This window comes from Apteryx rowi, unplaced genomic scaffold (assembly GCF_003343035.1).
Source record: "Apteryx rowi isolate R43461 unplaced genomic scaffold, aptRow1 scaffold_27, whole genome shotgun sequence".
NCBI classification, from domain to species: domain Eukaryota; kingdom Metazoa; phylum Chordata; class Aves; order Apterygiformes; family Apterygidae; genus Apteryx; species Apteryx rowi.
Window position 1 is genome coordinate 4630291 of NW_020449085.1, and position 23736 is coordinate 4654026.

General features: G+C 38.7%; 1 protein-coding gene across 1 annotated transcript in view; it reads left to right on the plus strand.

Moving 5' to 3' along the window:
- Positions 1–5718: 5718 nt before the first annotated feature.
- Positions 5719–23736, plus strand: part of ACSBG1 (acyl-CoA synthetase bubblegum family member 1) — a 38343-nt gene continuing 20325 nt past the window's right edge. The window contains exons 1-2 of the mRNA XM_026068265.1: positions 5719–5798; positions 15603–15685. Of these exons, the coding sequence (XP_025924050.1) occupies positions 5719–5798; positions 15603–15685 (163 nt within the window). The remainder of the gene's footprint in view (positions 5799–15602; positions 15686–23736) is intronic.

A 23736-nucleotide genomic window follows, 5' to 3' on the forward strand; every position in this document is an offset into this window, starting at 1 on the left:
CCGCCGCCGCCTCCCCTCAGCGGCGGCGGCGGCGAGCGCTGCCTCCCGGCGGGGCGCTCCCCGGGCTGCCCGTCTCCGCCAGGTATCGCGGCTTTTAGTCACTAATGTCCTGATTTTATGTAAGGCTGCCTGATTTTAGGCAAAACTTCCGTCCTCCTCTCCTGTAAATTCAATAATTTACACGCGGCTTTGCGAGAGTCTCCTGAGCCGCCTCGCAGGGAACTTGTTGAGCTGTTGTTCTGGGTTCCCGGTGCAGCGATCCTCGGTGTTTTGGGCGCTTTTRAATTAACTGAGCCTGCGGTGTGACCTCCGCTTTATATTCCTCCGTTATTYGGCCTCTCCTTGAGCCATCCTGCCTGGAATAGTTCAGAAACCTGGGTTAGTTTTCATCTTTCTCCAGGCAACCAGAGACCTGCATCAATTATTTACTGCACAAATGAAACAAGGATGTAACTGGTRCTGGTACGGGAGTCGAGTAAAGGCTCATTTCAATGGAAAAAGACAAAAAGAATCAATGCAGAATATCTCAGCTGAAAAATACAATATACAAAAGATGTATGAAGTAAGAACAGATTTTGTTCAAGTTAAAGAGTAATAGAAATGCTTGCAAACTTTTTTATTTCAGTGGAAAAAAGACCATCCTGTGATTTTTGCAACCCAAAGATTGCAGCGTTCTGTCAATTACAGCAGAACTAAAAAGTTAAAATGACCATTAAAAAGACTTTTCATTTCCAGTGTGGACTATGAATGTGAAAGTCTTACGGTTTAAAGATCTAGGGACATGATAATGTAACTTTTTACTGTATTTCAAATAAATATTATCAGAAGCCCTAATTAATGCAATCTGGTCTTTATGTACTCCTGCTTATATTAAGATTGTAGACTTATTAAAGAAAGGGGAGCAAATCCACAGAAAAATCAAAATATCATTGAAAGGAACAGTTCAAACCACATAAAAAACAGTGTTGGTAATTACAGTTTTTTGCAAGCATAACTATCAGYAGCAAAATACAAATTTATGTATTTTGCAATTATGAAATTATATTGACAAGTAAATGTAGAAATTGTTTTGTAAAATAATGCCAGAATGTAATTTGTTAATTTGTAGATTTAGAAGCGTATACTTTTTTGAGGAAATACCACTTTATTCTTGTGATGGTCTTCACCTTTAAAATAAATAAGCTATAATGCTACAGTCCTGGAGATAATATTCCTGTTTAAGAATAAATGATAAATCTGTTAATAGCTTTACTGCAGCTGAATGTTTTAGCAGGTAAGAGAGTTTGTAAGCACAATGAAATTCACTGGGAGCTGAATTGCAAAGGTCAATTTAAAATAATTGTAAAGAGCCAACGTATCATTTCTGTGAGTAGAAACCCTCGTATAAGTATATATACATATTGGCAAATATAAACATAGAGTTGTGGGTAGTTTCTTACTAGCAACAGCTGTTAGTAAGTACTCTGCCAAAAAATTCACTGGTATGTGTCTTTGCTGGAGAGGATTGGTCTCCTGCTTTGTTTACTTTMTTTTCATTTTATCAGAGTGAGCTATCAGGTTGTATTTGCCTACAACTTTGTCTTCAGTATCAGGTATTTATTTTCTCAGTCTTGGGTTCCAGTTGGGACACCCAACTCCTTATTTATTTAAAGAATTAGTGGGAAAAGTGGTAAGGTAATAGTGTTTTGGATTAGAGTAAATACAGGAGTTACCAGTCCACCAGTCTCCTTTTCATCATCACCTGCACCTCCTGCATCCCTCTCGTCTGAGAACTACCGTTGTGCTGATACCTGAGGGGAATAGGATACTACTGTAGCTCTCCAAAGCACAATGTTTCCTATTTACCAGTACTGTATTTATGGAACGGAGATTCCTCAATAGCTGATTTAACTACATGTAACTTCTCACAATTAGTGATACATGTAATGCATTCCTTAAACACGCAGACATACTATTCAGCAATTACAGCACTGGTTGCGTTTATCTACTTGACTAACCCAATGATGGGGTGTGTACATGCCCCATTTATGTTTCTTTTGCTACACGCCTTGCCTCCTCAAGGCTGTGGTTGTTCCTAATCAGCAGTTGCTTACCTGTTTCTCAGATGACCAGCTGATCTTTACTCTTCTTCCCCTCCTGCTGCCTTGTAATATTGTGAATCACCTCCTCGCTTTTTACTTGCCAAGTACCGAATTTGCATGTAGGTGTAAACAGAAAAAACAAGCAGAGAAGTTCTGTTCTTTGCAAGTAGGCAGGACTGGGCTGGGAGTGGGGAACACTTAGCTCCTACTGCCTGTTTCATTTAACCGCCAGAGGACTCTGCGTTCGCCTCTAGAATGGGTGTTCTCACTGCTAGCGCAAAACAAACGCTGCCTCCCGCCTGGCCTGTGGCACATACAGCATCTTTATGTGCTGCAACCAGTATGTGTTTATCTGTATCTCTGCTGTATGAAATGCTCTTAAATAAATCTCCTTGTCTGTATTTTCTTCTTTTATCTGACCATATACCATAAATTATGGCTTCTAAACTGCCAGGCTGTTACTGCAAGCAGCATCTCAGAGACCAAGAGGTAAGAGTACGATCTGCTGAATTGCTGCTATGGTTTCTTGCAGCACTTYTGGGGTTTTTTGGAAAGAAGCTCAAAAACTAGCATGCTTTTGTTGTTGGCACTCAGACCCAAGGAGCTTTGTGCAAATTTTTCTGGTGTTTTTCTGATTTGATTGATTAGAATTGATCTGATTTTTTTCTGTATATTGTTGTGAAACAATTCCCTAGAAAGCACAGTTCACTGTTCTTAAAAGCAAAATGAAATTCCTATTGCTGTGGCATGACCAGTGAGAGAAAGCATTTTTAAAGAGAGTTTGCTACTGAAAATTTACTTGAAATAGTAATACATGCAGCTGGTTATGCTTGTGGTTAGGAAAGTGAGTTTTGTGGCATAAACTSTGTTTCTCCTGACAAATGTACATGAAGTAGTCTTTCTGTTTTAGTGTAGATATGTTGATTGGGTAAGGATAGAGATTCTCTTCGGTTCTGTAAGTACAGGGTGACACAGCTGGGGTAAAAGTTACACTTTTTTATCTGAATTCCTTCATAAAGAGTGTGTGTGTGAGTTTAAATAGGCATAGCTTGGCTGGGGCTTTTCCTTTTGGAATCTGCTCTCATTATTTGCTGCTTGGCCCAAGTTAGCATAAATTTGTTGATCTTTAAGATATGCTCTGAGACTCATTTGTTTAGTAAGACTTAATGGAGGCACAGCCAAAATGATAATGTAAAGAAATATTTGGGTTTGTCATTAGTTGATTTTGTTGCTTAGARTTTTGCTTGAACTCTGAAACTTACTGTAGTTCAAGAATAAGTGCTGAGCTGGTTATATTTTTATTTTAGTTTAAACATTTTAGAGACCAAAATTTCATATTTAATTTTATAAGAAACTAAAAAAATATGAAAGTATTTTGTGTAAAAGTTGTATGTAATCACAGTAAACGGAAATAATAGTCATTCAGGAACATAGCAGATAGAGAGTTGGTATTAGTAGCAAGCTGAAAAACTGCCAGGCTCTAAGAGGACTGATTTGAAATACCTAAAAAAGATGAAAGTGGTGCCATTTTTATGAAGGAGTGTCATAAAGTCTTTGAAGTAGAAACTGTAAAGGTAGTAGACATTTTGCTTTTTTTTTWGGCTGGCTGCTGGAAGTCCAGAATAACAGTAGGACTGACAGTTTAACGTCACACTTCTAACAGAAAACACTGTTTTACACTAATATGTTTGTTACCAATTAAAGGATTTAAAAATATGGGCCAGTAACTGAGTTGTTGGATACAGTTTTGTTTTGTAATGCGAATCAACAACCTGCTTGAACTAAACGGGATGAGCAGCTAGGAACATCCAGAATCGGCATGCTTCACCATCTGTTTTAAAGAAGCGCAAGTTTCACAGCAAAGCGTGAACACGCTTGCCTTACAGGTGAAGAGGTGAGGGAGCGCGGCTTTATGTAGTTTCGTGTTGCYGCAGCAGCAATGTGATTTAAGGCCRAGCTGTCCTGTCCTGAACATGAAGGGGTGCCCTACACTCCGCCCACGCTGAGGCTGATCTCTGCATTGCAGTTCAGTTGGTTACTGACCATAGTAACAACATAGCTTTGTTTTGGCATCTGTAATATTTCTGTTTGGGATCTTGTGACAGTGCAAATTTGCAGTGACAGTGTCTTTAACACAAAGCGTCAGTCACTAATTCCTCAAAGGTACCAATCATAATTGTACAGCAAAGGACATAAACAGTACATGGGCTTTATTCGTCTCTAAAAATTACCCTCATAACTTTGTGAGCTTGTCACAGCCCAGAAATGTTCACCTATAACTGGAAAGAGCAGCCTGTCCCACTGCAGAAGTTCGGTCTGAGTCTAATGCAGTCCCATGCAAGTTGCACGCTGATAGATATAGGCGTGAAAGAAAGTGACCATGCTAATAGCATCATGTAAACTGCAACTTGTAAAATGATCTGAAGGTGCAGATTGTTCCTTACTGAACACTGCATAAGTTGGCCTCACTTGCTAGGATTTATTATTTAAAACACAAAGAGTACCTAGAAGTATTGTACCAAAGCTTCACAGGCAAATTCAGTGCAGAACTTTTTATTACAGTATCCCATTCATTCATATCTCTTTCATTTCAAATTGTATTATATAGAATCAAGCAATTTCATATGGTGCAATATACTCTGAAATAAAATACAAATCCTTATAGAAAATTAGACTAAACTGGTGTTTACTAATCTTACATTAATCTGTTCACTATGGCTGTGTTTATAGTGCTAAGTAAAACAGTCTAGAGCATGTTTTCTGGCCCTGAGGCCAAGTGGCACGGTACAGCTTGTATCCCTCTCTACCTCCTTCAAACAGGGTAGTGATTAACTTCGTCTCCCAGGAACAGCCCCTGGCCTGGGTTATCCCCTGTATCCCCAGGCATCRTGCAGGGAAATGCCAGTTGGCACAGACCAAAACTGTCCCAGGGAAAGTGCTCGCAGTGGGTGGCTTGAGCCAGTGCTTGAGCTGTTCCCTGGATCTGTTTCATTTACTAGTACAGAAGTAGCCTAAGTGGCCAAACTAGGCTTTCTTACATCCTGGGAAGTAGTTTGTGTAGTCATCTGTAGAAACTCAATATATGACAGGCCAGGTTTGGTGAGCAGAAGTTAATGAAGTGCTGGTAGTTGAGACACTAGTGAAGTGAGTGCTTGGCCATTACGGTACTGGGTTGCATAGGTATCACTGACTTGAAGGCTTTTCCTAATGTAATTAATCTGCATTTTCTTTAAGAAAATAACTTTGCTTAATGCTCTCTTTTGAAACTAGAGTTAAGAAAAGCAGAATAGCTTCAACTTCTGTGAACTAATTTGCTAGAAATCTTGGCAAAAGGGAAGATTTGCATCTTAAAGCATTGTAAACTCATTAAAATTCTTCTCATGGATAATTAAAGAAAACTGAATTAAAAGGAAAGTTTACCAGTAAGCAGCTCACGGGCACTGCGACATTTCAAGCATGTTAAAATCAGAGAGAAATAGCTTTTGTAGCAGTAGTCTCCTCCTCTTGTATTACGTCTTTTTTTTTTGAACAAATAACCAGTTATTGTTGGTTTCTTCAGTTGTCTAAGTCGCTTATTTATGCCTGACCCACACAGTTCTTCAGCATATTTGTGACCAGCTTTAGAGGGTTTGTCAGCATGCCTAACAGTGGAGAGATCCTTACGAAAAAATTACAAGATGAAAATGCAATGAACATTACAGAAAGCTATGAAACCAGGTAAAGTAGCTTAAGTATTTATAAAAACAAACTAATTTACCAATTTTTCACAACTTAAGCTCTTCTACTACTACCATTCAGTTCCACAAAAACCTTATCTGTCTAATCCTAACTTTATTATCTAATACAGAGTAAGTAGTGCACTTTATTGAGGCTAGAATGAAAGAAAATTGTAACAAAGAGTCTAAATTCATTCATTCTGTTCTAACTTCTAGTATTGCTGTAATTCTAATAGCATTATTCTATATGGACTATGTTGTTTGCATCCTACTTGCATATATCTAATTGCATGGTGTTCATTTTATAGCACAGAGGTTCATAGTCCCAGAAATGGGCTCTGCAGAAGTTTGTGTATAGCAGTTTTGGTAACAGAGGTATGTTTAGCTCCCATKGTTCAGCTGCTTACAGCTTAGCAAATACGTGGAATCCTGGCTGAAAATCCCCAGCTGAAAACACTGGTAAGCTACTAGACTCTTATACTTCAGTAAATTAAATGATTAATGGCTTTTCAAGCATGCAGTGAGATTGCAAGCACTCTCAAACATCCAAATATAGCAAAGTTCAGGTAGTCCAGAAAGAGAGTCACGCTTCTGTACCATCCATTCATGTGTCTCTGGTGGTAAGAGCGACATTTAAGACTCTGAAGTTCAGTATCAGTTGCTCTGCACATATTACCTCTCATCTAATCCACTCTGAATGTGGACTTTCAAAATTACCCTAGTTGCAGCTATGGAATTGGATCTCTCTTCCCTGGTGAATTTTAAGGAATAAGCCTTAGTTGATGATTTGCCCATCCCTTAGTCAAGTGGTTGAGCATCTTCTTCCCATCAAAGGCAACAAAATTTAAACAAGCACCTGACCCATCTTTTACAACAGAGGGTGGGGAGGAAAGGTAAATGCCTTCCTCAGACTTTTAACGCAGGTTTATTTATTTTAGATCACAAGTCTCTTTTCTAGAATGATTTCAGAAAAAAAACCCCAACAACTTAATTTTAGAAGAGTTTATCTTAGAGGAGTTTTGTTACCTTTCCAAGGGTAAGAGAAACCTTACTGGCTGCTCTCTCTGTCTTAGGCAACATAGAAGGGAAAAAAAACTTCCTTTCTCCTGTTACTCCATCACTGGAATGGTTTCTTCTATTACAGAAAGCTCTCCTCTCTTTCTAGAGTCTTTGGAAAGATGTATTTTAAGAATAGAGCAAATCTCAGGGAAACACTTTAACTTCTTAGTTTGTCAATATTGTTGAGTACTAATTATCTATCCCCACAGACTGAATTACCACAGCAGGTAGATACTTACTTTTCTGTTAAGTTAAATCTAACTTCATATTTGTTTAGGTAACGACTTGCATGTTGTGTCACTTAGAAGTTTTACTTGACCCTCTCAGGTGAATGGTTGGTTGGGTCCATTTTCATCATTATGGTTTCTTCTACTCTGGGCTTTATTATCCTGGATAAGCCCACACTGTCCTTAGGAGCTAACTGTAGATTAACATTTTGTGGAAAAGAAAAAGGTTTTAAAAATCTTCAAAAGTTTTTGGATGGATTTTTTGCTTCTGGAGTCTTAAAGTAGCTAAAACTAGAATTGTCATTTTTGTTTAATTTGCAAAAAAAAAAAAGCAGTTTATAACTTTGATCAGTATAGACGTATATGTGTATTGATTCATGAAAGTTATGATTTCGATAAATTAGTGATCACGCCTTTATTTTAGTCAATGCATTGTTCTACTTAAGACATATTTAAGCAGAAAAAGGTTTCAAAGTTTTCATTATAAAAAAATTGCTGAAAGAGAATTTAAAAAAAGACAGTCGTTTGCAACGACATTAAGGTACTGCTATAGTTTAAGCTTCCTGTATTTTGTTTTAAAAAGGTATTTAGCATATGCTTTGTTTCTGGTTTGCTATTGAAAGGATATGACAAAGACTTGAGCTTCAAATACTGTTGATGCATTCAAAGTCTTTGGAATAAGTACTTCCTTGTCATTATTTTTGAAAGTGTCGATGAATATTTATTGTCCTGTCAAGCAGTGTTGTCCACCTGGAGTGGTTTGAAGTTAGGTAGCAAATTTTATATATTTACTTTGTATGCTGGAAGCGGGATTTCAGGTGGAACAACAAAGAAAATTAAGATTCTAGCAAAATGAACAGAGGAAAAAAGATCTTTTATAAGGTTGAAATTGAATCAGTTTGACCTCAAAAATGAGGAAGAGAGGAAATAATGAGTTCTGTATGACCTAACTTTATTGCATTGCCTGCAAATAGGCATATAGAGGSAATTACTAGAATATTTCAGCTTCAGAGCTGGATTTTTGCTGTGTAGGTCAGAACAGAGCAAGAAAATCTGTACAAAGGTCAGTGAAGGGTTGTACTACACTCCCAACTGCTGAATAGAGCCTTTTTGCCTAAAAATGCGGATATATTGTTCATTTCTTCCCATTCACCCACATAGTTCTCAGCTATCTGTAAAACTCATTTGCTCACCAAATAAAATGGCCTAATTCTTGAAGATATTTAATCATAACAAAAGGAAAGAAAAAAAAAAGATTGGAGTTTTACTCTTTGCTAATAAAGATAGGCTTTACTGGAAGTATGCCAACAATAGCATATACTGAAATAGGTCTCAGCTGTTAACTTTGTACTTTGTTCTTTATTAAGCTTTTGTGTTACTTTTAAATATATATTTGTATGGGGAAAAGTTACATTAGTAATTTGAGAAACTGGCTTAGTATATTCTCTGAGAGCAAATTGCTTGTCAGATCAGCTGACCCTTTTTGTGAGAGTAGGCACATATCTCAGCTGATGTGTGGCCCCTTTATAAATCTCATAAGGACGTGAAAACTAATTAAAGACTGAATCTAACCTGTTCTTTGAGAACAATGAACAGGGAAATTTTAAATAGAACCAATAAGGAATATATTATAATATTGCCCTAAATTAAAAAGGGGAGTAATTAGTAAATAAGGAGACTGGTTAGAGTAGACAGAAATGCCCCTGTAAAGTAGGAAGTACTAAGAGGTGAGGACCTCTTGGGACTCTCTTTACCTTGCCAATAGGAGGTAAGAAGAAGAAAGTAGGAAGGTAGGAAGAATTTTGCATGTAATACAAAATTAGGATTTTAATGGTGTGTCTCATTATCTTTTTTTCCTTATATGGTGGAGAAGGAGAAAGCATCATTAAAATGTCTTATGTAACAATTCCCAGCTTCTCACAGTCTGGAGATGTCATGTTTGCTCTCTATTTTGTGAGTGTTGGTCACAGGTTTCTATTTAGCTGATGAGCTGTCGAAGCTTTGGTACTATGTTCTTATGTTGATTTAAGTCAGAGTGACTTCACTGTCTAGAATTCTAGGACATCTTCGTGATTCTAAATTTATTCTCTTACCCTCCCTCTTCATCCTCTCCCCAGATTTCTCTTCTAAAATACCAGATTCAGCACTTGCAAGATGCATGGGGAATTGGGAAAGAAGAATTACTCAGGAATGGGATCCACATGATGATGTTTAGTTTCCAAAGTTTCTGGGCAGAGTGTCAAGATCATTAAAGTTTTCAGAGGTCCCCATAGGTAATTTAACCCCTCGCTTTTTGCTGCCAAAAGATTTGTCAAATGATTACTTAAGGATTCATTCTTGTTTTAAAATGCCACGGTGAGCTGTTGAAAATACTTACCACCTAATGAAAAGTACTTTGGAATGTGCATGTGTAGACCCAAATAGTACTACCTAAAGCAACTCTAATGTGGATTAGCGTTAGTGGAATGTATATTGCTAAGGTGTCCTGGAGAACATGTAACAAAAGCTTAGGAAAAAAAACAACGTTGCCATTGATAGAAAACTGAAATAATTATTTATGACACTGGTCACAAAGAATGAGGAAGCCAAAGATACACACTGATTGAAAGAAGGATTTTTTTTTCACCTGCTTTATTACTGAGTACTTAAATAAGCAAACAAACAAGCCTTATGAGTTAAGAGGTAAAATTCATCAAGTAGTACTCAGAAGAAGCAAGCAATGAAAAACGAAAACAAAATTAAGAAGTTCTGCCTTGACAAAAAACTGCATGTTTTCCAGTTTAGCCTCATTTTTGTGAATTAAATAAGATTCATATTTAATCATTGGGAAAGCCTAAGGCAACAGAAATATTTGTTTGACAAAGAAGTACTTGTACAAATAAGGATTTGCACAGGTTGCTCATGAAGATAAATGCATATTACAAAATATTTCTTTGGGTAAGGTAACCAGAGAGAAGAGTTTAATTATAAGGTGGAAACTCTGTTATAAAAAATATGTAGTGACATGCTTACTGCCACTTGAAAGTAGCCCTGTGGGTGAGCTTGTAAATGAGATGTAGAGAAACAGTTGAGTAGATTGAGGAGCTACGCTGCTTTGGATCACAGTGTGGGCAAAATACAAGTGAGCCTTCCTAAGAGCTACTGAGTCTGGAAGCAGTGCTACGAGAGCATTCCCACGAGGAGCTGCACGGATCACTTTTGGAAAAAAGCATGTAAGTGACAGAGGAATTGTGTGCACTAGGAAGACCCTATAACCAAGAGATTCCTCATTATTGGCTTATGCTCTTTGTCTTAGCCAATCTGCAGAAAAGTTTAGTTTGAGAAGAAGAAAGGAAGAACAAAAATCCTGCAATAGCTTATAATAAAGCTTGAGAAGTTAAGCAGGCAGGAACTGCAATATTATGGTTGACCATCTAGCCTCAACTCTGCACCTTAAACATTGCTGATTCATTTAAAATTAAGCATTACGTTAATCTTGATTTCTTTGATAACATATGAATGCAGTGTCTTCGACAGAGAACATTTCCCATAAGGTAAAACAGAATAAAATTAATTTCCGCACACAGAGCCCGTATAGTACAATGTTACCCAGGAATGAGGTAAGAGTCAAGACGGTGTGCAGTGGGAAAAGATGCTGTGTTAGAAATACCAGGAGAGGGAGGAGGAGATGGTAGCTTCACCTTGAATCCCAAGAGGGTGGGTCTGGAAGCTACAGCAGTGGACACTGTATGAATGCAATCTGAATTACTGACAGTGTAGCTGTAAGAAACTGTTTATTCAAACCTTTTTTGGTGAGCAGTTGTGAATGTGATTTTGAGGTTTTGGTACTTTGACTTGGTGTATGTATTTAAAGGACTGTGACTAAATATCCTGAAATTTAAACAAATAGTTGTAGTGAATAACATAATTAACAATATACATATGTAGTCATCATCTGATAAACTGCATGTATTTTTGCAAGTTTATAGAAAGCTGTTTATTTTTTTTACTTCTAATATTCACTGYAGAGGGCCTACTGGTAGAAATTAAACGTTTACAAAACTACAGAAGTTGCAAGATAGTGACAGAGAACAGGAGAATGGGAAGAATAAGAGGTTTCTGTTCATTTGTCACTATACACGATGAGTTTAACAATTTCCCCTTAAATCTCATGATAATATGACTGCTGCATAATAGTGTTCATATTCCCTTGGTACAGTTTTTAATCTTATGAAGCACTCTGCAGAATTAAGGCCAAATATATTGAACCCTACAACAGAAAGCACCTAGTCTTTAAGTTTGAGAGAGAAGATTTTAACTTAATTATACATGACAATCATCTACGTATTCCATGTATTCTATGTATTCTATTATCGAAGAGAAAATTTCTGCAAAATATTTTTGATCTCCATAGAAATAATTGGGTTATTAATTTAATAATACTGACTCTGTAGATTCTTTTCGGTTTTATTCTTAGTATTTTCACAAGATTTACTTAGAGGAGAGATTTTAGAAGACAACAAAAGATCTGACTGTCTCTGACCTGGGATATGARATGTACTCAGAAATTTCAGTTACTGAAAAAGAAAATCTGGAGCGTATGGAAGTTAAAGACCATTTCCAGAGTCCCTTGAAATTAAAAATTTCTGGAAATTACTATCACAATAAGTAGTGCCATTAATCAGGCACTCGGTATCATTATGGTAAGAGAAGAATCAGAATTTTTCTAATGTTTAAAATTCAGAAAATGAGTACTGCCATTTCATAATGATAAAAGTGGAGAGATTTAGCTCTTATATAGAGTTTCTGTTGTTTCTGTAAGAAATGGTACTGTATTCCTTTGAGTTCATCAAATACACTCAGTTTAAAACATTCTTTTTTTAATTGTTGTGCCAGCAAACTCGGATCGGATGCTTCTCCTTTAGTGAATCATCACTAGCAGTGAGGACTCCAGTTCCATCCGTTGTGTTGTTTTACCATTATAACATCAGTTGCATATGCAGTCCTTGCGCTGGGCCGCGGAGGTAAAGCTAGCTAGAGCTGTGGCAGTCTTGGAGGGTAGACAAAGAAGGCAGAGAAAACTCGCCCCTTGCTAACCTGCTGCAGAGATTGTTCGAGTTCTTGCTTTTTAGGTTAGCCTGACATGTGAGAACAGCTACAGTATGGAATAACATCTCAACGGCACAGCGTGGTGGTGGTAGCTGCAAATGAGTTGTGCTAGTTTAGGATTTACCCCAGACCTCCGGATAAGCTGCTCAGCTTGAGTATGGTCTGCCTCCGTCTTGGATGAAGTGTGTCTGTGTCTGTCATTCAGGCAAATGAGGTCTGACTTGATAGAATGGTACCTTGAACTTAAATCCCAAGTTATGTCAGGATATATTGTGCCATTCAAAAAACATTCCTGTTAAAGGAGCTTTACGAAAGTACATTTGATTTATTTATACCTGGTCAGCACTGTGTAATTTGTCCCAATTGGCTTGCTAAAGAGACTCCCACTTTCAAATCCTTTGTGTGATCTTTCTAGAGTTTCTCYGTATTATCTTTGGGATTTGTTTTTTTTAAAGCAAAAATCAGATGCAGAAAATCCACTTTTAATTGGCAGTTGGATTTGGGAATGTGCTGTCCCTATACTAATAACAATAAATAAATTCTGCAGAACCTCAGCCTTAATAATAACTTGGGCAGTCAAAGTCCAAATTTCCAGAGCATTTTGGTTTTGATGGTGCATCTCACCATCAAGCCGTGTTTTTGCGGTGCATTTTCTCCCTGGTGCAGTATGCTCGGTAAGCTCTTGAGTCAAGCAGTCCCACGGAACTCTGCTCTGTTCAGATTTACTTGAACAATTACAGGTAACATAATCTTCCATGGCTCTTTGCCTAGTTTCTTAAAGGCATAATTTCTTACAAAAGCTAAAAGGAACAAATGGCATCAAAAACTTACTATTTCACTCAGCAGTGATGGTTCTGAATACACAAAAGAAATTGTTGAGGGAAGGACAATATTTCTTAATTGCACTTTCAGAGCAAAAAAACCTCTCAAATTGATTATTTAGTCCCTAGAGGCAGGTAACAATTAGTTTGCATGTGGTGTTACTAACTTTAACACTCCTGAAGATCTTAGTTGCACAGAGCTCCTCATACAACATTTGCATGTTGAAGCATTACCGAAGCGAGTCCATGAGTTTAAACTTGTTGATTTTTTTCTACTATATTGATATTGTTAAGGGAACATAATGCAAAACCAAGCAGTATATTATACCAGACAGATCAGAATTAAGCAAACTAAAGACATTTTAATGGGGTAAAATTGTTAATGATGATTATTAGAAGTTTTGAGTCACCTTAAGGGAGGCTTTTCTGATATACTCCTAATCAGATTTGTGTTCTTCTGAAAACTTTTTTGGTGTTTGTTTTCTGCAAGAGTAACCTTCAGTTATCTTTTGACTGAGACTTTGTTTTTCCACAAAATAATAAAAATTTAAAAGCTGTACTATTCAACAGATATTTAAAGGAAAAGGTTGCATTGGCTGTACATATTTCTAAACATCAAATGCAATTTTTCTTTCAAATATGAAATATTTCAATAACTATTAGAACTATTAACTATTTTGAGACAAACACATATTTTATAATGGGTTTAATTGTTTTGTTTTATTTTTATTCCCAAATGTATCTTCCTGGTCTGTCATTCTCACTGGGCAGTCCCATTTCATAAAGTCACTATTTTCACTTCTGGCAAACACAAATTTACCTTTCAAAATAGTTTTATAGTCTAATCCCCCTCTACTTAAGTTACTCAGTTTCTCATCAACATCCGCTTCCAGCCTGCCAGTGATTGTATTTTCATAGCTTAACCCTCGGCATATCGGACAAGTCCTTTCACGTTTTGTCCCATAATGCCATTATAGGACATAATGGTGAGCGAGGAAAAAATGTCACAGTCCAGATGAATAACAAAGCCTTCTCGTTTTCTCATTTTCCTTCTGCTGCTTTCCCAACCTGTACCGCTGCTCTGAGACATTGAAGACTGCAGCATGGTGGGAGCAAGGGAGAAATCGTCGCTTCTGATGGGTGAAGAGAGTTTAACATGTCCTTCACAGTTTTCCCTGATATGCTGCTTTCTTGTCCACATTTTATGTCTCATCCTGCAGATTAAGTTCTTCAGAGCATACCTTGTCATGTGCTAAATTATTGTATAAGCAATCTAGCTTGGTTAAAGTTTTCTTAGAGTATAATTTCATTGTGAATGACAAAWAATAATTTCCAGGCGTGTCCCACATGTAGCTACTCAACAAAATGGTGTTGTAAGTACAAGATACAAAATAATTTTTGACATAGGTGGCAAACAATAGGACCAAATGCTGACTCTGGGCTGTGTGAAAAACTGCTTTTGAAGTTGCCTATTATTTATATGGCAGCTGGGAGAGGCATTCTCTGGATTATTTTTTTTCCCTACATTTTGAGTTAATTTATCACACTGTAGAAGGGAAAGACTTCTTCAGTTTCCCTCAGGATTCTTCTGTTGTACTCGTTCAGAGGGAATGAAGATGATCCAAACTTGTTCTTGGCCTGTGAAGACTGTTTCCTACCCCTTGATCTATTAAATGAAGTCAGCTAAATTAAAAAAAGCTGCATGCTGAAGCCTGTAATGGAAGGAAAAAGGTTTCTTTCCATATGTTTGGGCTACTGTTCTTAATTATGGCTAGTTATAGGCATTACAAATTTTAATTATGCTGTTTGCTGTATCATATGATTTTTTTAATATGTAAGGATTTTCATAAATAGCATTATGTATTTTAGCAAACTGTAGTGATTGCTCTGAATGAAAGCAATCTGGTTGCTTTATGCAGCCAGTCATTTCCAAATGCTCAGTGATGGCTTTGATTTCTTGCTCATATAATCCTTTGTAGTCTGTTACCTTACAGACTTTCTGTTTTGAGTTTGTATTATCTGTGTGTTAAACTTTGCTGGGTTAATTTCACCAAGAAAGGTTAATTTCATCCATGTGATAATGAAAATCTGTTGGTTTTGCAAAGTTTTTGAGAAATATTATCTCATTATTATTTGGAACTAAATCTCCTTCCTTTCCTAGCCTTAAAAAAGACCAACCTCAGACCTTCAACACGTATAAACTGTGCAAGTTTGCGGGTACCATGATATTAATACACTGGCAGGATAGTCAAGGATAAGACTGATCATTCGTTCTTTTTACTTGTACAGTTCATGGCCTCTTTGTTGAGACTCAAAATTAGTGTCTCCATCTATTATATTGCATTATGCTGAATCCAAAGTCCGCTGAATAAAATAAGAATGTGATCCTTGCTGACTGAAGGCATTTCGCTGTCTAGCCTGGTTGTGTTGGAGCTTGCAACCAAGAGGCAAAATACTCTTTGTTCCTCTGAGCAATCTATTTTTCTCCTTTTTATATTTCTTGGTACTTGCCAGCTGTGTTCTTGTGTTTTCTGGGTATCTTGTGTGTTGATTGCAGGGGATCCTACTAGCATTGTTTGATAACTTTTTAATAGGTATATTTTCTTTTAGAACATTTACAGATGCATGGACTGTTTCCAAAGATTTACTGGTTCATTTTGAGAAGACCCAAGATGAAGGCAAAGAGCCAACAGGTAAGCTTGTGAAAGATGATCTTTAAACATTCAAACTGTTTTTAGAATTTGTTAATGTAATCTTTGCATCTATTCTGGCAAATTCCGACTGACAGTTTTTAAGGACTGGGATAAGAAGGGGCAGTCAAAAAAAAAAAAATTAATTGAAGTTTATCAGGGCAGCTGGAAAATTTTCAGGAGCTTTTTGTAAGCTTGCATGAATTCAGTAGTGTCTCCCAGCTTTTATCTGTATTTGAGAAGATTCCTAGATAAAAGTGAAAAATAGCCTGATCCCATAAAAATCTTACCAAGTCAGGTGTTGTCTTTGACATCACAGCCTGCTCATCAGCTGTCAGCTATCGAGGATTCAGCGTACTGTGTGATAACCGGAGGCTGTAAAGGAATATCTACRCTTTGGTCAGTTCTGTGTTACATTGTAGTATATGCATACAACTGTAATTTTAAACCAGCAAGGGGAATGGTAAATTAACCTAGCTGTGCTACCATGCAGCTTAAAGCAAGTTTACTGGCAGAACATTCACAGCTTCTTTGGAAGGTTTGCAGCCCTGAGGGAGTTCCCTGTTGTCTTGGTGAGACTGCTACTGGTATCTAAATTTGCTTGTTCAAACAAGGTATATTTATACTAGGAGACAATTGGAGCAGTGACTGCAAGTAGATCTTGTGAGATGATGAAATGACAGAGCTCTGTAGGAATCTCATATGCAGACTTTATACATAAACATATGTACACACACACACACACACACAGATAAGCAATTCTTTGATGCACAGTAGGTTTCTTACTTTCCAAGCAGTGAACTGCTGGCCGTTTGCTTTTTGTTTTTCAGTAAAGCAGGAGATTAATCTGAATGGCTGAATGGCTAACTCTATTTTCAAATTTTCAGGGTATTTTATTGAGCTATTTGAGACACACATTACATATATAGATTATTACTGAGGCTGTGATTCCTCAGAGTGCTTGCCTATGTGCACAAGAGTGTGCCTGTGAAGGCTCTGACCTATTTTTCTGAGAGAATTTATCTGGGACACTGGTTACTGCCATCAGCTATCCACCCTGCTTCTCTCCCAGAGGTTGCTAATGGCTGCAGTTTGCAATAATATGCTGGGCTGTAAACCACAGTGCTCGGGAAGGAGTGCACATGCCATTCAGCCACTCCTGCAATGGTGGTCACAGCCTCTGGAAGAAAGGTGGGGTGGAAAACTGAGGGTAGAAGCCATTCCAGCAGTTCCCTCATAATTTTCCTGCAAACACAGGTCACACCCCATTCATTTTAATTAAGCAATCCCTTTGAGTTTAGATACGTTTCTAAGTTAGTGAATCAGGATCTTACAATTTAAGTTAGCCGTGGTCTTTTATTTGACTCTTGGAATCTGTGCGCTACTTGTTATCCATTTAAATGAGAAGCAGTGTTTGACTTGGAAACATCACACCGCTATACAGATGCTGAGTGCAAAGTGAGGACTGAATGTCAAAGACTCTCAGGATATTTATAGAAATGGCCTAGTGATTAGAGATGAAGTCTTTTGAGGGAAGGGAGCTCAATGTCTGGTTGTCCGCTTTGCTTATCRAGAGAAAAGGAGATTCTGATGTTTTCTAGTAGTGGAGAACTAGTTGTCTTTCTCATTTTATAACTGGTATATTTTGCAACCTCAGGAGTAAATATGTCCAAAGAGAACTTCAGATTGTTTGGAATTTTTTCATCCATTATTTTCCACAATTTGCAGAATCCCATTCCTGTGGAACCAGGCCAGATTTTGGTTTTCCTAATGCATATATAAATCCAGAGTAACCTTACTGTTGGCAGCAAGCATTATATTGGCTTAAAGCCGGTGTAAGTTAAATGAGAACTCATGTATGCTGGTTTTATACTAATGAAATCACAAAATAATACAGCTTGGAAAAGACCTCTGGAGGGCAACTAGTCCAACTTCCTGCTTATAGCAGGGCTGTCTTCAAAGTTAGATCAGGTTGCTCATGGCCTTGTTCAGCTGAGTTTTGAAACCTCCAAGGATGGAGATTCCCCAGCCTCTCAGTCCCTGGCCCTGTGCTTAACCACTCTCACTGTGATTGTTTTTTTCTTTGTCTAGCAGGAATTTTCCGTACTGCAGCTTGTGTCTATTGCCTCTTGTCTTTTCACTGTGTGCCTCTGAGAAGACGCCAACTCTGTCTTCTCTATAACCCCCCTTCAGTCTGTGGCAGACTGCAGTTAGATTTTCCCCCTGCCCTTCGTCTTCACTTCTCCAGATTGAACAGACCCAACTCCTTCAGCTGCTCCTCATGCATGGTGTGCTACAGTCCCCTGACCATCTGGATGTCCCTCATCTAGGCTTGCTCCAGTTTTGTTAGGATCRCTCTTGCACTAGGACCATGAAAACTGTACACTGCTCCAGGTGCAGCCTCATGAGTGCTGAGCAGGAGGAAATAATCACTTCACATGATCTGCTGGCTATGACCTTGCAGCCCAGTATGCGGTTAGCCTTTATATCCACAGGGACTTACTGCTGTCTCACATTTAACTTGTTCTGCACCAGGACACCCAGGCCCTTTTCTGCTGAGCCAGCCAGTATCCAGTGTGCACTGTTGCATGGAGTTATCCTACTCCAGGTGCAGGACTTACCATTCACCCTTGCTGAGCTTTGAGGTTTATGTCAGCCCATTCCTCCAGTTTGCTGAGGTCCATCTGAATGACAGCACTGCCCTGCTGTGTGTTGACCAATTCCCCCAGTCTGGTGTCATCTTTGAAGCTGGTGAGGGTGCATTCCATTGTCCAAGTGGTTAATGAAGTTGTTGAACAGTATTGTTCCCAAGACTGGCCCCCGAAGAATGTCACTGTAACTGGCTGATAGCTAGACTTAGAAATGTTGATCACTATTCTTTGAGACTAATTATTCAGCCAAGTTTTCATCCACCTTGTAGTCCAACCATCTGGTCCTAACCTCCTTAGGTTGCCTTCAAGTATGCTATGGGAGACCTTGTTAAAGACTCTGTCCCTTCTCCCACTGCTCTCACATCATCTACAGAGCCAGTCATCTCATCACAGAAAGCAATCAAGTTGGTCAGACATGATTTTCCCTTGGTAAATCCATGCTGGCTGGTCCTAGTCACCTTCTTGTAGCTAGAAATGGTTTCCAGGAGGATTTGTTTCATAACATTCCCATGGATCGAGGTGAGTCTGATTGGCCTATAATTCCTGGATCCCCTTTTTTCCCCTTTTTGAGGATGAGGGTGACATTTGCCTTTGTCCAGGCACTGGGGACCTGCCCAGATTGCCATGCCTTTTCAAAGATGATGGAGAGCAGCCTTGCAATGACGTTGGCCTGGTCTTTCAGTATACTCTCAGATATATCCTATTGGGCCCATGGACTTGTTTGTCCTGTTTGCTAAAGTGGTCTCTAATTTGGTTTTCCTCTGCTGTAGGTAGTACTTCTCTGCTGCCTTGGTATTTACTGGCAAGACCTGCTATCAGGCTTCCTGGGTGCTGAGTTTTGGCTTTCTTGTTTCTATGCCGGCATGCCTGGGCAATGTTTCTGTAGCAGTGTTTCCTCCTGAGTAGCTTGTTCCTGATTACACCCTCCACACACTTCCATTTTTGTGCATCGTAATCAATTTTAGCAGTGTCACTATTGCTATGAAGCTTGTTCTAAACTTAATTGCGTGTTCCGCTGCACCACTCCCTCCRTGTCAGCTTGTAGAGGCATTCTTTGGAGGATTTCTTGTTTCTCTAATCCACATTAGTAGTAGTAGTTCACTGCATCTGTGGAACAATGTATTTTATTGCCATTCATATATGTTCCTTTTTCTTCTGCTGGAAAAGATACAAGTTTTCATGTACTGAAATCTTTCTGTGATTTTTGGCTAATTAAAAAAAAAAATCAGCTATTCATGAAATCTTTTCTGTTTGGGAGTTTAAAAGCTACAGCTTTTTAGTGTGGAAAACTGATAATATAGCAGAACTCTCCCCTCAACTGAGGCAAGGGAAGCAACAAGGAAAGCTGGTTTCTCTCTTTTTTTGTTTTTTCCACTATGTATGTATTCTGGCTGATGTATTCATGTTCACGTGAAACTCAGAAGCTTTGTAATTCTTGGTTTAGTCTGTTGATCTGCACAGGGGGACATTTGCCACCAACGTCAAGCTCTCAGACTCCAGCCTGTGTGCGCTCAACTCCAGCTTTCAGTAATAAGAAGTTTAGCATTTAATGCCAAAGACATCTTGAAGAAAAAAAAAAAAAGAGTCAGTGTAAGAGGAGGAATGATGTATTTGTATTGTCAGCAGAAGGAGATGGCATCATAGCTGTGGAATCCAGGATGACAACTGTCCGTAAGAAACACCTCCAGCAAAGAGCTGAATACCTTTCTTGTCATTAGATCAAAGCAATGTTTTGCAGGAACTGACGTATAATCARGATACTGTTTTGTGAGTTACAACTGAATCAGTTTCAGGCAGAAGTTAAATTACTATTTTAGTTGCTGCTTCTCAGGGTACATCTGCAGCGTGTCACTCGGAGTTGCTCAGATCACCCAGCAGGGCCGCCTGTAGCCTGCCTGTTTGTTACCCATCCGGAAGGTGACCTTGGTGCTTTTGCATTTTGTGTGGCTCTGAGTTCTTCCTCCATAAACAGCAGAATTCATTTCCATTCCCAAATCCATTCTGGCAGTCACTGGAAAGCTTGCAAGGGAAGTAGTGAACAGAGAGAAGGTTTCATTGATGGATTAGCCTTAAGGACTATCGGATTAGTGCTTTTCTTTTAGTTGTTTGTTTTTTAACTGGTATGCAGACTCCCTCATACATCCCAAAGGTCCAGCAGTTTCAGCCAAAACTGATTATTCAAGTGAAAAAATATACAGACTTGCCATTTGTTTGTCTGTTTAAAACAGCTTTTTGGTATCTAGGCTGAGAGAAAAAGCCTGTATCATGTCACAACCATTCAGTTATGCACCGTGGAAAGGAGTAACAAACAATTGGCTTATAAAAATAAAAAAGTGCAATGTGTTTATGTTGTGTATTATTCCAAGTTTGGTAGAAAATATTTGAATAACAACTGCACTTTTATAAATCAGTATTCAGTTGTGAATGGCTCACAAGTTTAGAATTAAATTGTGAAAGATGGGTTGAGAACATTCTTTAAAAGTATTTTTTAACTGGTAAACAAAGTCTTTAACTTTTTTCTTTCTCATTAAAAGTTCCTTGTTGAAAATTTGCACTTTACTTGCAAAAAATGCCTGCCTGAAATACAAAATATTTTGATCAGATGTGCTAGAGCAATTCCTCAGAGAAACTGCAGTACAGTCTTCCTCTTATGCACTGTCTGTATGAGACTACTCAGAACTGCCTGTTCCTTCAGCAGCAAAGGCAGCAAATCAAGGACAATTTAGTCCAGTYGTGGAATTTCTCCTTAAAGGAGAATGTCAGGGAAAAAAAACACTTGAAGAGGCCCAGGGTCAAGGTCAAAGAATATCTTGCTGAATAAAATCCTGCTCTTTTTATTTTGTCTGACAAAATAATTTTCTTTGGGAGTAAACATTTTCTCACCAGCTCTAACATTCAGTGAATTCGCATGGGTGACATGAGCCAAGGTCACATATTAGTGAATAAAAAAGCATTTTGGGTGCAAGGTGTAGTGGAGGTGAGAGGAAGGGAACAAATGCTCCTTTTTGATTATTTGCATTTAGGGAACTTTCAGTTGGGTTCTGCTTAGTACTTTAAGCTGGAATGATGGCTTATTTTTTCTTATGCTCTCAGTAAACCTATGGGTGTATAATGTATCAACATTCATAGTGTATTTAAAGGATCTTTATTTTGATTTCCATGTGGGTTTCAGTTGGTGCTGAGTTCTTTTCCAACCGGGACATTGCAATTTAACTTCCAGGTGCCAGCTAGACAGGGCGCTTGTTTTGCTTTTCCCAAAATGCATAATCATTTCATTCAGTATTTAGGCATACATTCCTTCCCAGGCTCTTTCTGTGTCACAAAGTCCCTCTGCTAGTTGACAGCAGAAAATGTTATTCATGTTCTGCTGTTTTTACAAGTTCTCTGAGAAAGAATAGTTAGATCCGTTAGAATTTTTTGGCTTATTTTCCAGATTTTAGAATTATTTTCAGATTTAATTTCTACATGCAAATATATGCAAGTAAAGACACTGAATGGCTACATCAGGTAGCGTTCTCCAGGTGGGCTTTGGTATGTCCCTGCAGAAAATAAGCATTTGGATCATCACTGCCTTTCACCTCTGACAGGGCCTCTCGCTCATCCTTTCTGCAYGAGGGTTGGCGCTCAGTGCAGAAAYGCCTGCTTAGCCCTCCCTGCTTTTAAAATGTTTGTTTGTGGGGTGCCACTGCTTATTCTTTGATAAAGTTCCTCTGTCCATTGCCTAGAATCCTCTGAAGCTACTTGTTTTTTAAGCTGTCTGGACTTATGATGCCGTTCGAGCACTGACCTCAAAACATACAGTAAAATTCGATAAAGCTCCACGCCTTTGTTTTGAACATCATTATATCTAATTTACAAGTGAGAAAATGAAGGCACATGGAGATTAGGCAGCTTTATTTTTTATTTACTGCTGTCATCATTACTTTCTGTTGGTCAGGATGGTCAAGAGAACAAATAGCAACGCTGTGAGTCAGGAACGTGAACGGAACGTAATGCGAGTCAGGAACAGCGATCCAGGGCTGTGCTATTGACACACGTCCTCCCTTCGACTGCTCAGTTCACTTTCTGCACCATGTCTTTATCTCCTTGCCTGGAAAGGGGCATCAGAAAGCTGAATTAGTTATTTTTTAAAACACTTTGCAAATGCTACGGTTTAGCATGCCAGTTTCCCAAAATATTCTTAGAGGGGTCAGTGAAATTTTTAAAAATAGTCAGTTTCACAGAATATTTAGCAGCAAACGGCCTGGGTTTGGTGTTTTTCTGTATGGCAGCTGTGCTTTGTCAGCAGGTTAAGACTGAGCTTTTGTCTGCAGTTAAGTAATGAGACTTTTTTTTTTTTTTTTTTCTTTTTTTACTCCAAGAGGAAGTTCTCTATACACAATTTTGTGAGCTTACAGTAGCTTGCTGTGGCTCTGGTTACCTGTGCAGATTGCAAGCCTGACCTGAGGGAGGCTGCAGGGGTGTTCTTGAGAGCTCGTATGGATCCGGGTTTGACTGATGTGTTCGTATATCGTCAGAGGTACTCGGAGAGGTAGTTTCCAGGCCCTGCAGGAAGCAACCAGAGGAATAGCCTTTGGGAGGAATGTGAAGCCTGCTGTACTTCCAAACACTCCAGAGTTGCTTTTTCCAACCCCCGAGTTACAAACAGCCAGTATAGATACTAGCTGAGCATTCTTTACAGTTCCTGCTTTCCAAAAGGTGAGTAAAAGACCATAATAAATTCTCTAAAGAGTGTATATTTATACGGAGCCTGCTACTCGCTGGGCTTGCAAGAGCAAAATAGGATCTTTCAGACAGGCGTTTGTTGTGAATGCCAGGGACTGCTACAGTCCTTGGCACCAGTGGTGGGAGCAAAGTGACATTAGCTGGTGCTCCCTGGTCGTGACCAGTCAAAGAGGAGGAGAAGAAATACAAAAAAGCGGATGATGGAAAGATAATTGGGGCGAGGAAGGCAGGAGCAGAAGAAGGCAAAAGATGACGTGGAACCAGGGCAAGGCAGGAGCAGGCAGAGTGGATGTATACTGGAACAGGAGGGCAGATGAGCAAGGAAAAGAACTGTGGGAAGCAGGGAGGGATGGGGGCAGGGGGGAGATAGGGTTACAACAAGCAAAAGGAGCTTGAATGCTGAACAAGAATAGAGGTTTCCGATTGACACATAGCTTTCTGCTTCTCCAGCTGTTCATTAACGCAAGGGACAGAGGATTGCGCTGGGCTGAGCGTGGGCAAACTGCGATTCTTCAGAAGTTGGTGGTGTGCCTGTAACACACACAAGATCAGCATAATTCTGTGTGGTGACGCTCCAGTTCTTACATTTTGTTTTGTGTTTTGAATAGAAGATATCTCTTTCTATGTGTAATTTTTGATAAAGTTATAAAATTGGGAAGTGCTCCTCTCAAAAGGTGG